The sequence below is a fragment of the Olea europaea genome, chromosome 18 (genome assembly GCF_002742605.1).
Source record: "Olea europaea var. sylvestris chromosome 18, O_europaea_v1, whole genome shotgun sequence".
NCBI lineage: Eukaryota > Viridiplantae > Streptophyta > Magnoliopsida > Lamiales > Oleaceae > Olea > Olea europaea.
The window spans coordinates 11,849,622-11,867,926 of NC_036254.1; the positions used below are offsets into that span (position 1 = coordinate 11,849,622).

The following is an 18,305-nucleotide window of genomic DNA, read 5'->3' on the forward strand; positions in this document are numbered from 1 at the left end:
ACAACAAACTAGGCAAGCAATGGATTTAAAAATTTATACTCTTGAGTCTTGCTTGTGTAGTGATTGTTGATCAGTGCTTTTTGTACACTTATTTTAATTTTAAAATATTGACCTTTTTTTTTTGTTCTTTTGATAAATTATAGTTTAATTTTTTGTATATTTTATTTATTAGAAGAAATTCAATGATTGGACTTGAAATTAGAAGAAAGGAGCGAAAATGGCAAAAAAGGGTAAAATTCAAAGTTTCAAGACCAAATTGTAAATATCCAATAGTTGATTTGAGCCACAAGGCGATACGAGAGGAAATTAAGAGGATAAGAAGATAAGATTGCGATATCTCACCTAATGAAGATATTGATATTTTTTTTACACCACAGCAGATTAACTGAATTTATTTTACAGTATCTTATTAAAAAAAAAAACAAAAAAACAAAAAAACTTAATGTTTTCGGACAAAATATTTTACGGTACATTTTTCAAGGCCACAACACAGATACAACAAGCCGCAATACAGAATTGGTAGGGAAAAAGAGCTTAAAAAAACTTCAGAATGATTGCCAGGTTCTCTGCAATAGCAACATATAATTAGCTTTTGAGATGATTAAAGTTCGAAAGTAGTCAATAAAAAGCATTTATTCAAAGTAAATTAATAGTGAAATAGAGAACAGGTTCTGATTTCATTAATGAATTTTTTCTTCAAATATTCATCATTTTGTATTCGCATTAAAATGGAAAAATCATACATGAAAAGAAACAAACCTTTTCATCTTATTTTTCCTGGGATATGCTTTCGTAAAATTCATTTCTGAACTTCTTTAGCCTGGTTGGAACATCTTTCATACTGGGCCTCTCCTGGGGTAATTCAACTGTGCACTCTAGTGCTAGTCCCATAATTGATTTGAAGAAGCTCTCTTTAGCTCGAACGTTTTCTTCAACTATATTCACTAGATCAGTATCGACAATCTGCATTATTGCATTCGGGAATGATTCAAACACCCATCTCCTCATAGTGAACTCTCCATCAAATATATCAGATGTTGGCTTCTTTTTGGTAAATGTTTCGATCAGTACAATCCCATAGCTGTAAACGTCTGTCGTAGTCGATATTAATCCAGTTGATCCATACTCTACAAAATTGGAACAAGTAATCATATTAACAAAGTGAAATGTTGAAAAATAGATGAATAAATGAGAATTAGAAAATGGTATCTATAACATTACGAAGAAAGCAAAATAATCCTTTGCTTTGGAAGTACTTGTGACATCAATCTACAAAAGTGCATTAACCTCTTTCATATGTTTTGTTTAACTTATTTGAATTATGAAGAAAGTGATAGAAGAAAGAAACCAAGAACAAGAATAAAAGATAAAACGCCATATAATCTAATTATTTAAAATTATTTACTGATTTATGGTGCGAAGATTAAAAATTACAAAGCTACATCATCTGACTGTCCAATTTCTGAACAATTATGGAAGCAAGAGCGATGATTTTACTCTAAATATTTTGTTAGCATAATACGTGTACAACATGACTTTATATATAAATAGATGATAGAACCTTTTACCTGGTGCCATATAACCAATGGTGCCCAACGATTTGGTCAGCGAAATCCTCTGGTCTTCCGTGAAGAGCTTGGTAATGCCAAAGTCTGCAACATGACCAACCATATCTTCATCTAAAAGTATGTTTCTGGGCTTCAAATCACAATGCACGATTGGAGAGGGAAGCCCATGATGTAGGTACTCGAGTGCAAATGCAACATCAATCATTATTTCCAATCTTTGAGCTATATCTAGGCAACAGTTGCTAGAGGACAGCCACTTGTCAAGGTCCCCATTCGGCATATATTCCAATACCAAGGCTTTGAGATCAAGATTAGAGCAACTGCTGATTACCTTGACAAGATTTCTGTGATGGATATTGTACAATATTTGACACTCATTATCAAAACTCTTTTTTGCAGCTTCTAAATCTAAATTGAAAACCTTAATAGCAACAATCATTCCATTGGAAAATATTCCCTTGTATACTGAACCAATACCGCCACTTCCAATCAGATTCTCTTCACCAAATTTATTGGTAGCATTAAGAACTTCATAATATGAAATCCTCTTGACATTGGAGGCAATGGAGGAACTAGACTCAGTTGGACGATTTGAATTTCTAGTATGACGTCTCATCAAACAAATGGTAATAATGGACAGACATACTACTAAAGCAATTGATGGTAGAACATATTTCAAAACACTGAGTGTTCTTGATGATCTAGTTGTATTACCTTTGCAACTTAGCATGACCTTGTATTGGGATGCTCCACACAATTCACTGTTGCCCATGAATGAATCTGCAGCTAAGTTCTTAAAAGGCCCTCCATTCGGAATTTCACCACTGAGTTCATTGAATGAAACATTAAAATGTACAATGTCCTTAAGTTTCTCCAATGACTTGGGGATTACACCAGATAGATTATTTTCGGATAGATCCAAATATTGCAAAGAAATCAAATTAGCAAAGGACTCGGGTATTGGACCAAGTAATTGATTGTTTGATAATGTTAGATTTACTAAGCTCTGAAGTTGTCCAATAGTCATTGGAATCTTCCCTGAGAACTGATTTCTTGATAGATATAACACTCTCATGTTCTTCAAGTTGCCAATTTCTGGAGCTAGCGAACCATTTAGCAAATTATCAGATAAGCTCAGAATTTCAATTTCCATGTTATTCCACAGTGTTGATGGAATAGTTGAATTCAATGAGTTGTAAGCTAAATAAAGTTCTCGTAAAGAAGTAAGATTCCCTAAACAAATTGGTAGCTGTTGAGAGAGCATATTATTTTCCAAATTCAGGTAATAAAGATTTGCCAAACTGCAAAGGTTGTCAGGAATTGACCCCAGCAGTTCATTTTCATACAGATCCAATTTCTGCAACTTCATCATTGGAATCAAAGAGTCAAGAATCGTTCCTTTCAACTGATTACCTCCCATTCCTAACAAAATCAAGTTGCTCATATTGCCTATTTCCCTCGGGATCGTACCTTTGATGCCACAAGAATAGGCATGGAATTCTTCAAGAGATTCTGACAAATTACCCATGACTTTTGGCAGCATTCCATCAAATGAATTGTTACTAATCCATAGGATCTTCAAGTGTCTACAATTTTTCAATGAAAGAAGAAAATCCAATTCTAGAATTGAAGGATCATTTGTCAACTGATTATCACCTAAGCCTAGCTTCTCTAGGTCCCGTAGATCCCCAAGATTCATGGGTACCCGTCCACTGAATAAGTTCGCAGAAATATCCAATAAAGCAAGCATCGAAAAATTTGAGACATAGACGGGAATTTCTCCACTTAATCTATTATCAGAAAGATAGAGACCTTTGAGTCGAGGGAGCCCATTGCCTATTGATGATGGGAGATTGCCAGAGATTTTATTGTATCCTAAAGCAAGGGATTGTAGCATGGATAGATTGAAGATTGATTTAGGTATTTCACCTTCAAGCCTGTTCTGGGACGAAGATAACACTTCTAAATTGGATAGATGTCCCAATTCTTGTGGGATATGTCCATGAATATGGTTGTAAATCATATACAATTCCTTCAAATTTGATAAACTGCCAACTGAGTATGGAATTGTACCTGTAAATGTGGAGTTTGTCGACAAAAACAAACGAGTACCAGAAGTAGTAGATAGGTATCTGCTATTATGTACTAAAAATGCAAATATTGAAGCATTGATAAGTTTCTAATTTAACAAAACAAATACTCCACGAAATTTCATTTTACAATTGTTTGCTAAAATAACAATGATTTTTGGGTGATAAATGAATGAATAATTCAAATATTAAAGTTTCAAATGAAATTCTATGGTATGATGCATTTCAATTATTTTATTGCGAAACACATTTATCAAGAAAGTGTAAAATTCCCACGAGATCACCTAAAGATAATTCAGTTGTGCTACTTGCATAGGCCCATTTGCACAGGGCCTATACAGGGACTGTCACATGGAAGTGGATCCCACACTTGGACCCCATGGGTCCCGATGCAAATGTATCTGTCAGGAATATGGATGGCAAAAAAACTCATTAAACCCGATACTCGCGGGCCCCAACCCAAACGGGGCGAATAATACCAGCATAACGGGGTAACGGGGTCGGGTATGGGATGGGATACTTCTACTTGACTCGAGTATGGGGTGGGGATGGGTAACAAAGCACCCGCCCTGTATAATCTTTAAAAGGGGAATTAATTGTCCAAATGGTCATTGAACTTTACAAAAGGTTTTTAGGGAGTTGCTGAACTTTAAAAATCACTTAAATGGTCACTGAACTTTGCAAAAAGTCTCTACGGAGTCACTGAACTTTATAAATCATCTAAATGGTCACTGAACTTTGCAAAATATTTCCTAGGGGTCACTGAATTCAGTGATCTCGTGAAAGTCTTTTGCAAAGTTCAGTGACCATTTAGATGATTTTTAAAGTTCAGTGACTCCGTATAAACTTTTTGCAATGTTTAGTGATCATTTAGATAATTTATAAAGTTTAGTGAGTATTTGGACAATTCACTATTTAAAAAGGTTAAGTTGCCAACTTCCAAGCCCAAGCCCAAGCCCAACCCCAACGTGAATTATGACTTCCAAAGCGGCCCACTTCCTATACTCTTCCCAGCAGAGCAGTAACAATAAAGAACCACAGCCCACTTCCTACACTCTTTCCAACAAGGCAGTAAATAAATAACCACAGCCCATGTAACCACATTACCCATCATTAAGATTTAGGATTTTAGAAGTTAGAATTGGGGGTGAGGGTAACGGGTTGTTGTGTTACCGTCTCTTCCTCACGCCGTCGAGTTCTTGACTTCTTGTTCACACTCACAATCTCAATCTCTCTCTCCATCTCTTAAATCTTAAGCCTAAAGACCCAAGGTAATTTGACAATCTCTCAAACCCTTCATCTTCTCTAGTCTCCATGCTATCTTCTATATGTTTTGCTACAATAAATTTTTTGCATGGAATTTTATGGCATTTTATTTTGTCTTATACAATTTTATATTTTGATTAATTTCTATTTTTAACCATTTGAGTTTATGTCTTATACAGTTATACAAAGCTTCATTAACATGTTATAAAGATTGAACCTGTGAAGTCCAGAGATCTTCTTTTTATAAACTACTAAATATACAAACTATGGAAATCCGTTTACTCTGGAGTATTACCTTTCAGGGTCTTTCCAACTTGCTTTTACAGGTGAAGGTGAATCACTTGTGTACTCATTATTGTCACTTGTCAAAAACGCAGACACGGCTGGGGTACTCGAGAGGAGCACGTGCCTCTGCCTGTTCCTTTTCACACACCATCCATTTGGATTAAAAATTGAAATAAAAAGGGGCAATAAACGAGTAGGACCTTGCCCCGCCCCGCTCCCGACCCGTCCCCGACTTAAACGGGTATGGGGCGGGCATGGGGTGGAAAACTATCTAGTGGGGCGGGGTGTGGGGAAGGGTGCCCCGATCCATACCCACCCCATTGTCATCCCTTGTCAGGGAGCCTTTTTCAAGATAATTCAAAGCATGTTTTGATGGAGATTTTTAAGAATGGATTATATGAATGGTAATATTTTTGAAGAATATGAGTTAAAAGTGGGAGAAATCTATAGGTATACTTGTAAAATTATTTTATTGGAAAAATCTATCGTTGAAAACAAGTTTCGGAAAAAATAGTTTTAAGGCTTAGATTTCCTAGGTGATAGATCGCCTAAAGGTAATTTAGATTTCCATTCAACATAAAAATCTTTGTTATATATATACAGATCTAGAAGAGTAAGATCTTTGAAACCTAGATCAAGATGAAGACGATCCTTTGAAAATCATCTTAACATTTTCATCAGGAGACGTAATGTTTTGATTAGAAGTAGTTTGAACGAAAGCAGGAATAGGATTTTGAGCATTCTCAAAATTTCATTCAAGTCCTCTAGATTGAAGATTCCAAAATATTTTCTTAGGAATTATAGTATTGGAATGAAAGGGATTGACTTCTTTCATCAACAGTAAGATATTTGAACCACCAATTATTTAATTGGCAAGAAAAACCAATGGTAATATTGTTTGTAGCTTCAAAAGGAATATCATTTTGAGTAAGATAAGAATTGTAATAAATACTCATTCTTTCAATAAATTGAATAATTTGATATTCAGATAGACCATCAAGGTTCCATTCTATAATACCAACGACATCAAATGTAACTAGTTTTGACTCTTTTCTTCAAAGACTAGATCATGAAGAGTATGTCTTGGATGATATGCAAGAATTTTTGAATATCGATTATTTTGACCTCGTAATTTATTGACACGAGGAATTTCATCATCAGTAAATTAAGATTCACTTTCATTAATAGTATTCATATTATTCGAAGTGGGGGGAGAAGATAATTTGGACAACTGAGTAGCAAGTTCTTTAAGAACATTAACCTTAGTTCTAGATTCAGGAATAACTTCATGAAATCTAACTAAAGTTGGATCAATAGGTTTTTGGAAGATTTTGAGGAGGTAGATACCTCGGAATCAAAATTTATTTCAATTCTGTTGAGTTGAGAACATACAGATTAAAGAATAGCATTGGTACAGTTATTTTGAGCTTGAATATTTTTTTATATTTTTAGCAACAACTCTAGAATCATCTGGTCATTCTATAGATATCTTCTTGAGAGGAGAAGCAAGAATTTCAATATTTTCATGCGATACAACAATTTCTTGCATAGAAGAATGTAAAGGTTGAATAGTATCACCTAAAGGTGTTTTCCAAGTCCTTTTTTTGAAGTATTTGTATTTTGAACAATTTTTGTTTTAGTGGTTTTTTGTTATAAACTTTGAAATAAGCTCACGCATAAAAGCTAAAATCTTCAAGGAATTTATAAAATTCTTTCCAATAAGATTCAATTTCTTCTTTTGAAAAACTTTTTTCAAAGAATTTTTCTAAAACTTTTGACTTCAATAGACTGATCATTTTAAAATTCTTTTCTACTGTCAATAGTAGAAGAAATATGTCTTTCAGAAGGAGAAGGTAGCATATCAGATAAAGTTGGTGAACCAGGTTGTTCTCCATCATATTGAAGTTTTGGAATATTTCGATTAAAATTAACACCTATATATATATATATATATATATATATATATATAATATGTGTATGTGTGCGCGTGTGTGTGCGCTGACTAACTGGAAGATGTACGTACCGTTTAGCCTATTGTAACTCAAATTCAATACTGCAAGGGCTGATAGGTTTCCAATTTCGTTCGGAATACCGCCTGTTATTCCATTTAAACATATATATTTCAATATAACAAGTATCAAAACAATGTTATATAGATTTAATAAAAGAAAAGAAGTACCAACTAAATATGCCTTGTTTGGTAACATTCTGATTCTTGTAGAAGAGCCCCAAAAGGAAGACGAATCACTCACACAAAACTATCTAAATAGATCCAAAAGTGGCCTTTTAATTACAAAAGCAATTATCGCTTTTCAAAAGCCTTCCTAACGGGCCCTTAGAAGTTGATAATTAGGTATATGTGAAGTCATTGTGTCTCAAATTTAAAAATTGTATGTGTATGTGTGCGCGTGTGTGTGCGCTGACTAACTGGAAGATGTACGTACCGTTTAGCCTATTGTAACTCAAATTCAATACTGCAAGGGCTGATAGGTTTCCAATTTCGTTCGGAATACTGCCTGTTATTCCATTTAAACATATAGATTTCAATATAACAGGTATCAAAATAATGTTATATAGATTTAATAAAAGAAAAGAAGTACCAACTAAATATGCCTTGTTTGGTAACATTCTGATTCTTGTAGAAGAGCCCCAAAAGGAAGACGAATCACTCACACAAAACTATCTAAATAGATCCAAAAGTGGCCTTTTAATTACAAAAGCAATTATCGCTTTTCAAAAGCCTTCCTAACGGGCCCTTAGAAGTTGATAATTAGGTATATGTGAAGTCATTGTGTCTCAAATTTAAAAATTGATGTGCTGATAAGTCTCAAATTCCATTTGGAATACTCCCTGTATTGCCATAGACATTAAGATTATGAAGTGCATGACACTGCAGTAGACTTGGAGATATCTCCCCCATGAAATTTGTTGTGACTAAGGTCTAAGATCTCAAGCTTGCAGGTTGGTTACATGGATCTTCGGGGAACTTTCCAGAAATTTCATTTTCTCCAATCCTCATATTCAGTAAAGAAGAGGTATTGAAGATGGTTGATGGAAAGTTGCCGAAACATGTCTTTAAGTTACATAATTTCACACACAATTTCCTTAAAATCAATTATTAACCCTTGTTGGAGCCCCATATTATTTGGAAAAAAAAAAATGACTTAGGAATATTGATTTTTTAGAGAATGTGTAGTTGAAAAGTATGAAAAAGTTTTAGGTTTATGTGTAAAATTATTTTATTAAAAGAATATGTGGTTGAAAATAAGTTTGGCAAAAAATGTATTTCTGAAAAATAGGGATCAAATAGGGGCAGAATATTATTAGAGAGTTTTAACTCCATATGGTTATCATGCCTTCTGCTAAAATCTTGACAATATATGCCATTAAAATATGCATTTTTATCCATCACAAGACTCCATGAGCATCAACATATACGCAAGTAATAAATATTTATGATGTAGAGGGACACAATCTTTCGTCAATTTTCACAACTTTTGGAAGACATAATTAAAATTATTGGTAGATGAGTGTACATGGCAAGAGCATTAAACGTACCTGTCAAATTATTTTTTGCTAGAATGAGAAATTCAAGCTTTGACAAATTTCCAATTTCCATTGGAATGTTTCCTGTAAACAGATTGGCCGCCATAGAAAGTAGTTTGATATTCGTGCATGTTCCCAAACTTGGAGGAATGTTGCCACTTATTTGATTCGTTGAAATTATTAGCATCTCTAACTTTGGAAGACTATAGCAGATATCCATCGGAAGACTGCCGGAGAGACAATTGATTGCAAAATCAATTTCTATCAAAGAAGAGATGTTGAAAATCCGGTTAGGAATATTCCCGCTGAGTCTGTTATTTGAGACATTTAACTTCTGTAGATTGTCAAGAAATCCAAAACTTGATGGAATAGAACCAATTAGCTCGTTGTCCTGAATCTCTATTTCTCGAAGTTGGCTTAAATTACCCATTTCATCAGGGATAGTACCGCGAAAATTATTATTGCTAGCAACCAAGGATCTTAAAGAAGAGAGTTCACCTATTTCTTTAGCTATGGTACCTCCTAGACCCATATTTGCTAGATTTAAGCCCGTCACTCTTTGGTACCTCCCATCGCAAGTAACACCAATCCAATTACAGAAAGAGGTTCCTTGAGACCAGTTCTTGGCTAAGATTTTATTTGGATCAGAAGTTATTTGAAATTTGAAAGCTAGAAGAGCATACTCATCAGTGGAGCTATTGAGAGATTCAATAGCACACATAAACAAGTAAAGCATTGTCGTTAACATAAAGATCACATTCTTTCCCATGGCTAATTTGAAATGTATAAACAAGGTTGAAAGGGAGTCTTAAATAAGGTGTTTGATATAGGTGTTTAAATAAATATGAAATAAGAGTATATACAAGGGTACAACGTAATTTATGGTCAAGAATTGCTTGGGATTTTATCTTGAGTGGCGCTCATTGCTTTAGTATGGGCCCCGCTTCTTGTATTTGCTGGACTCAGGCTGTCAAAGTTTTCCTAATTTGGACGTTGTTCCATGGATCCCTTCGTCCACTTCTTTGCATACAATGTACAAAAAGGAGGCAACATTAGAAAAAACTCGCTGGCCTGACACTTTTGGAGATGATTTGAAGGTCCAAGTCAAAGGGAAATGTAAACTTCTAATTCAAACGAAGAATCGAGAGAATAAGTATGTTTCTAATGTCTACTATGTTCCTTTAATGAAAACAAATATTTTGAATTTGGGCCAACATTTAAAGAAGGGACATGACATTCGAATAAGAAACAAGGGACATGGCATTTGAATAAGAAAACCGCAATGATAATTTGAGATTGAAGTCAAAACTTGATTAGAGTTCTAGTGATAAAGAATCAAATGTTCTTGTTGAACTTTCAAAATGGAGAAGTTAAGATGCATGTGTCAAATATTCAAAATGTCTATAAAATTTGAGATTTGAACATCTAAATTTTGGCAGTTTATATCTTTAGGAAAGAAAGAAGGAACATTGTGATGAGGCTACCATGTATTCATCATCCAAAAACATGGGTTGATTTTCCTAGAGAAAATCATGATGTTTTAGAGGTTTTAAATAATTTTAAGGCGTTGGTTGAAAATATAAGTTGTAACTAGTAAAATTAGATCATGGTGGTGAATATGTTGGAAGAATACTTAAGCAGTTTTCTGAAGAACATGACACTCATCATTCTCTGATTCAACAAAATAAAGTAGCAAGGATGAAGAGTATGATTGATATGAATATAAATCAAAGTATGTTAAAGACCAAAAACATGCCAAATGAATTCTGGGCTAAAGCTGTTCAATGTGTAGTGCATTCCAACCAAAAGTGGGAGAACATGGTAAGTGTAAATATTATAATTATCTTGGCCTTCGAAACATGACAGTTGAGAGTAATTTTATGAGCAAGATACTTAAATTTATATATTTATTAAATTAGGAGAAAACTCGATAATGTATGGATGAAAAGGGACAATAATTGAGCAAAAATGATTAAAGTTGGATATATTCTGGAAGTTGGTACCCAAGGAGTCGTGTTTGGAAGTTAAAGGACCTCAATTGTAATATCTAACTTCTCAATTCGAAAAAGAAAGAGGAATTTGGGATATTCTAATTTGACAATAATATGTTTCCCTATCATCTTGGGAGTCTTTTATAGACCTAACTGAGGTCTATAAATAGAAGTCATTCATTCATTTAAACAAAAGGGAAGACTAAAGATACAATTTTGAGGCAAAATTACACATCAAAATACATTAAATTCTTAAGATTTGTATCTCAATTTGGGAAGTGAAGGTTGAAGAGCGCAATTGATCAGGTAGATATATAAGCTTTAAAGAGGAGATTGATGATCCATTGTTACGAATTGGGTACAAAAGAATGACAATTGTTTGGATTTTTTCAGATTGTTACTTGTATTGAACCCAATAGGAGAATTATTTGTCTAGTTCATGCAATAAGCAATATATATTTTGTTAAGAGAATTGAGAGATACCCTTATAGTCTATGCAATCTTAATTGAATTCCTGTGGATTATAGGGTTAGTTTTGCTCTAGAGATATTACTAACTAAAATTGCTTAATTTGATTGATAATACAAATAAAAAAGTGTTGAGTGTTGTTGGATTGAATGAATACTAAATATCTTAAGTAAAATCGGAATTTCTAACCAGTTAATTCGAAAAGTTCTCCACAAATTCTTTAAGCTTCGCTAAATTAGATTAGTTTGGTATAATTTAGTTAGATAAGAACTCTTGAATTGTTAATTGGTCATCAAATTAGGGTAGGATAAATTAAAAAAATAAAAATAAATTGATAGTAAATACTTAATCTTTATGGGATGATATTTAGACTTAAAATTTTACTTTATTACTTGTCACGAGTGTGTACTTGTAAAATCACACTACAAGAACCTGACTCCATGGGAAGCTTGGAGTGATTCAAACCAAGTGTGTTGTCCCTTTCGATTTTCGAGTGCATTTCTAAGTTCCATGTTCCAAAAAAAAAAAAAAATGGATGACAAGAGTGTGAAATTATAATTATTCACTATGACTCAAGTTTCATACAGGCTCTAAAATCCAATAAATGTGAAGATAATCACTAATAGAGATGTCTAATTTGATGAAGAAAGTATTTGGATTGGCAAGGTCTACAAGGTAAAAATTATATTTTTATCCTTTTGATGATGATACGGAACAAGTTGGAGTGGTTTAACCTCAACTAACATAATAACGACTATATCACCAGGTCATGATCAAGAGACGCCTTTACTTTTATCATCTTTAACTAATGGGGCACACAATTACATAGGTATTCAGGGGATTATGATGATATTAAAGAGTTAACATCTTGAAGAATGATCCTTTCTACCTATTTGTAGAAAGTAATGCTATTCATCATTATCATTATGATGGAACAGCGGTGATGTGGTGACATACATGGGGTAATGGGATTGGATGGTTTAATTTACATGAGAGAGAAAAAATTAAACCACCCAATCCCATTACCCCATGTATATTGCCACATCACCGCCGTTCCATCATCATAATGAAAAACAACATTATTCATTTGGAGATTATGCAATTTTTGGTTATTAAGATGTAATTCGAGATAATAAAGGGAAGAAATCCATGCATAAAAAATTAAAACCATAAAAAGAATGAAACTTGGGCGTCATCTACACTTCACAATAATCATGAGTCTATCGAAGAGGAGTGAATATTAAAGAAAATAAGTAAGCAATTTAAACACTATTGTCTCTGTCATACAATCATCTCCTTCCACATACCTTTTTGGCACTACTTCTAGACATTTTCTTCTAGCAAAGTCGCTTTTCCCATATATTTATAAGAACTTTGTACATATTTTCAAAATTTCCAAAAATCATATTTATATAATGTAGCTGGTACTGTATTTTAAATCTTATCTAAATCTTTATTAGATAAAATAATTTTTGACTTTTTGTACTAATGAAGTCATTTAAAAGTGTGGTAATTTGATACAAATTCTTGTGGGAATAGGAGTCAAAATTGAAGTGGTCTTGAAGAGATCATAAAAATAGATTGGGAGGAAAATCCGTCGCAATTTTTCTAGCTGGACGCTCGACCGTTTGGAGCAGAACAATCTTCATTCGCTTCTCGCTGGCTTGCCGCTCAAGTGATATCAATGTCCTTCGCTACCGCTCAACGTAGCTCGAGCTACAATGTTATCTGGGCAATTTCAAATTTTGGGTATTAATGCAGGACTTCTATTCATCTACAACTTGGTTTCTTGAGTTTCCTATGTATACAACTCGTCATTTATTATTGTCGTGACTTCGAGAGATTGTTAGAGAACAATTATACAACATCTCGAGAGCTTTAGATTTCAATTAAGTGCATTCAGATTTTGATATTGTATTTCCTATTGGTTATAGTGAGTTTTCTCTTCCTCTGCCATGGTTTTTTCCTGAATTAGGTTTTCACATAAATCTCTATGTTATTTATTTTTCTATTCTATTTCATTACTGTCATAGCTTGCAATCCGTATTTATAAAAAGTGGCATTAGAACGTAAGGTTGATTTCCGTATGGCAACAATGAAGTATGATATTCTGATGTTGAATCGAAACACGCGGTTTAGATTATGGCAAGCAAAGATGAGAGCAAGTCTTGCGCAGATGGATTTAGAGAAAGCCTTGCTTGGCTTTGATAAGATGCCTTCTACTTGGATGTAGGAAGAAAAGTAGCGTAGGGATAGGAAAGCCCTGACTCAGATTCATCATCATCTTTCAAATCAAATTCCTCAGGACGTTTTAAAAGAAAGAAGTGCCACTGTGTTGTGGTTGAAGTTGAAGCAGTTTTGTATGACAAAAAGTTTGACCAGCAAGTTACACTTGAAACAACATTTTTATTCTCATAGGATGTTTGAAGGTGGTGGGTCATTGGATGATCATTTAACCTTAATCAAAGAAATCTTGGCCTATTTGGAAGCTTTGGAGGTTAAGTAGGACGAGAAGGACTTTGCATTGATGTTGCTGTATTCGTTGCTGCCATTATATGTGACTTTTAGAGATACTATTCTCTATAGTTATGATATTCTCATAGTAGAAGAGATTTATGATGTCTTACTGTCTAAGGGGAAGATGAGGCATCTTGATGAAGGATCTGAGAGTAAGGTTGAGGGCTTGGTTATTCATGGGAAAAGTCAAGATAGGAAGCTTAACAAAAATATGAGGGGCGCGTTGAAATCTAGGCATGTTGAGAAGACATGTCATTATTGTAAAAAAAGGGGCATATTAGAGCTAACTGCTTTGCCTTGAAAAATAGAAACAAAACTGCGGGTACAATGATAAGGGAAAATGCCCTATTAATTCAACAGAGGCTGACATTGTGGAAAACGAGCAAAATGAAGGAGGGCTTTTTGTGATCTTTGATATGGGATCATAACCTTATGAGGAATGGGTTTTGAATTCGGTATGTACCTTCCATATGTATCCAAATAGGGACTGGTTCACTATATATAAAGGAGTTTCGAGAGGTACAGTGATTATGGGAAACAATGCCCCTTGCAAAGTCGTCGAACTAGGTACTATTAGGATCAAGATGTTCGATGGGATTGTCAGAACACTTACAGGTGTCTGGCATGTTCTAGAACTAAAATGGAATCTTATATCTTTAAGTTCTCTTGATTCAAAGGGTTATAAGTACATTGGAGAAGGTGGAGTTCTGAAGGTGAGTTTGGGTGCTCTTGTTGTCATAAAGGGATATAAGAATTCTATACAGCTCTACATTTTGCAAGGTTCAACTGCTACAGGAGATGCAACAGTTTTTACTTCTTCTTTGATAGAAGATGAAGTTACAAAACTTTGGCACATGAGTGAAAAAGAAATGGTAGAGTTGAGTAGAAGGGGGCTTCTTGATGGGCAGAAGACAAGTAAGATGAAATTTTATGAGCACTATGTTTTTGGAAAACAAAAAAGGGTAAGATTCTCTAAGAGAAGACATAAACTAAGGAAACTTTTGAGTATATCCATTTAGCTTTCTAGGGGCTGGCTAGAGTAACTTCAATGAGACGTATATATTACCTGATAGTAGTAATTAATGATTACTCCTAAAAAGTTTAGGTATTAATCTTGAAACAGAAGAGTGATGTGTTTTGGACCTTCAAAACCTTCAAAAGTGGAAAATATTGGTAGAAAAGCAAACTGGAAAGTAGGTGAAACGCTTACGCACTGATAATGGGTTGGAGTTTTGTTTAGATGAATTCAATAACTTCTATAGGGCTGAAGGCATCTTGAAAAACTTGACAGTGCCCGAAACTCCTCAACAAAACGTCGTGGCTGAATGGATGAATAGAGCCTTGATGGAAAAGGTTCATTGTATCTTTCAAATTTTGGGTTGCCTAAATCTATTTGTACTAAAGCTGCTACTACAACATGTTTTTTGGCCAATCATTCACCTTCAGCGGCCATTGAAAATAAAACACCAGAAGTGGTATAGTGTAGTAAACCCTCCAGTTACACTGATTTGACGATCTTTGATTCTCCTGCATATATTCATGTGAATAATGGGAAATTGGAGTTTAGGTCTAGAAAGTGCATCTTTCTTGGGTATAAATCAGAAGTGGAGGGTTATAAGTTGTGGTGTCCAGAAGAGAAGAAAGTAGTAATTAATAAGAATGTATTATTTGACGAACTTGCTATAATTCGTGGAAGACCTTTTATGGATTCCGATAAATCTGGAGAACAGAATCATTCAACTCAAATAGAATTTGAAATTGACCCTAGGAAGCAGTCAGAGGTTACAGGGCAGTCTGGTTCGAAGGAGACAGATAGTAATACTTTGTCGCCTATACCACAGTAGCACCACAATATTTGATTGTAAAGGACATACCTCGTAGACAGATTAAACCTCCACAGAGAGAAAAAGAGACAGATTTGGTTGCTTATGCTTTGAGTGTAGCTGAAGACATTGTTTCTACTAAGGAACCTATTACATATTTCGAGGCAGTCAGCTGCAGTGATTTTGACAAATGGTTGATTGCAATGCAGGATGAGATGGAGTCTTTGAACAAAACAGCACTTGGGACTTAATGAAATTGCCTAAAGACAAAAGGGTTGTTCTCTATAAGTGGGTGTTCAAACGGAAAGAGAGGACATCAAGATTGAAGATACCAGGTTTAAGGTCAGGTTGGTAGCAAAGGGTTACTGTCAGCTAACAAGTGTTGACTTCACAAATATGTTCTCGCCAGTTGTAAAGCACAGTTCAATTTGGGCTTTACTTGGGATTGTGGCAAAGAATGATTTGGAGTTTGAACAGATGGATGTCAAAACAACATTCTTGCATGGAAAACTTGAGGAGAACATCTAAAAGAAATAACCAGAAGGTTCATAGTTGTTAGAAAAGAAGACTATGTGCTTGTTGAAGAATTCTTTGTATGGACTGAAGCAATCACCGAGGCAGTGGTATAAGGAGTTCGATTCATTTATGACTACTTATGGTTTTAAAATATGTAATTATGATAGTTGTATGTACTTCAGGAAGGAAAGTAGTGGATCGATTATATACTTGTTGTTGTATGTTAATGATATGCTTATAACAGTCTAAGAAAAAGTAGGGGACTGAAAAGTAAAGTCTTAACTGAGTATATAGTTCAAGATGAAGGATTTGGGAGCAGGAAAGAAAATCTTTAGAATGAAAATCCTAAGGGTTAGAAAGGCTGGCAGATTGTACTTGAGTCAGAAAGGGTATATTGAGAAGGTACTTCAGAGATTCAATATGCAGAATGCAAAAGCTGTCAGTACACCATTTGTTGCATATTTCAGATTCAGTAAACTTATGTCTGCAATCAGATGAAGACATTGAGTATATGTCTAGAGTTCCTTATTCCAGTGCAGTTGGTTTGCTAATGTATACTATGCTTTGTACAAGACTTGATTTGGCATATGCGATCAGTGTGGTTAGCAGATACATGGAAAATACTGGGAAGCTTGGCAAAAATTCTGATCAATCGCTCATCCTTAGATATATGAGTGAAAATTGAAATGGTCTTGAAGAGATCATAAATATGGATCGGAAGAAAAATTTGTTGCAATTCCACTAGCTCGACGTTCAAGCGTTTGGAGCAGAACAGTCTTCGTTCGCTTCTTGCTGGCATACTCGCTGCCACTCGAAGTAGCTCGAGCGACAGTGTTATCTGAGCAGTCTCGAATTCTATGTTTTAATGCACTTTGGACTCTATTCATCTACAACTTGGTCTCTTGAGTTTCCTATATACAACTTGTCGTGTTTTATTGCCATAACTTCAAGATATTGTGAGAGAACAATTATACAACATCTTGAGAGCTTTAGATTTCAATTGAGTGCATTGAGATCTTGATATTGTAAACACATTCATATTGATTATAGTGAATTTTCTCGTCCTCTGCCCGTGATTTTTTCTCGAATTGGATTTCCATGTAGATCTCTGTGTTATTTATTTTCTGCTTTATTTCATTATTATCATATCTTATGATCCGTATTCATAACAAAAAGTTTGAAACTAAAGTCAAATAAAAGCCTTTTGAAAGGGGGAAAAATGAAAAGAAAAATAAAATAGTCGATAAGCTAAAGTCAAATAATGGTCTTTTAAAAAGCGAAAAAATAAAAAATAATAAAGTAATAGTGTGCCTAGATAAGCGATCAAGTTAACAATTGACTGCTTAATTCACCCTTACTTCTAAGTCAAAGCATTTTGCTCATGCTTCGCTTAGGTGCACTTTTTAGAATACTGCAAATTAATGTTCTTGTAAGCTTTTCTACAAGATGATGTTTTGGCTATAGATATCCCCTAGAAATGTTGTGAAAGGGTAGGATACAATATCTTGAAGTTGTACAGATATTTACATGGTTTAAAGCAAACTCCAAGGGCATGGAATTTGAGATTTATGAAAAGTCAAGACAAAGAATTAACCGAAAGTCGTTATGTTCACAATATCTACAAGAAGGTGATATCTTAATCGTCTACTTATATGTAGATGATCTAACAATTTGAAATTATTTGATTTGTTCAGTGAGCTATGGCAAAAGAATTTGAGATGACTGATATTGTGTTTACTTTTTCTTATCTTGGCATCGAAGTGATAGAAGGGGAACTTTCATTTTTCAAGAAGCTTAAGCTAAGAAGATTCTTGACAGGTTCAAGTTTTATGATTGCAAGTCAGCATGCATTCCCATCAATTGTGTAATCAAATTGTCAAGATTCGGTGATGGTGAAAACATTGATTCGACTCTTTACAAGAGATTGGTTAGAAGTTTAAGTTATTTGATATGACAAGATCCGATATTTAATTCATATTTAGTCTAGTTAGTCAATATATGGAGTTCACTACCACCATAGCACCTTTGAAGGCCATAAAGGGAATTTTGAAATACATCAAAGGCATCATTCGCTATGGTTTGTTCTATTCATGTTCAAGTTTGTCAAATATAGCGATAGTGATTGGACAAAAAATATGGATGATTGAAAGAGCACAAGTGGTCATGAAACATGGCCTTTATATTGTCTTCGGAGAACAACCCATTGTTACGCTTTCAAGTTGAGAAGCAACGCAT

General features: G+C 34.3%; 1 protein-coding gene across 2 annotated transcripts; it reads right to left on the reverse strand.

Moving 5' to 3' along the window:
- Positions 1 to 317: 317 nt before the first annotated feature.
- Positions 318 to 9,589, reverse strand: LOC111367458 (LRR receptor-like serine/threonine-protein kinase EFR). 2 transcript variants are annotated; one of them, XM_022988341.1, is made up of 5 exons: positions 8,768 to 9,589; positions 7,654 to 7,725; positions 1,569 to 3,641; positions 760 to 1,127; positions 318 to 566 (listed from the first exon to the last, which is right to left on the reverse strand). In XM_022988341.1, the coding sequence occupies exons 1-4, from the start codon at positions 9,522 to 9,524 to the stop codon at positions 769 to 771; spliced, it is 3,261 nt and encodes a 1,086-aa protein (XP_022844109.1). In that variant the 5' UTR covers positions 9,525 to 9,589; the 3' UTR covers positions 318 to 566; positions 760 to 768. The 2 variants fall into 2 exon arrangements, with proteins under 2 accessions (XP_022844109.1, XP_022844110.1); XM_022988342.1 differs by lacking the exon at positions 7,654 to 7,725 and having other exon boundaries at positions 8,768 to 9,588.
- Between the last annotated feature and the right edge of the window lie 8,716 nt (positions 9,590 to 18,305).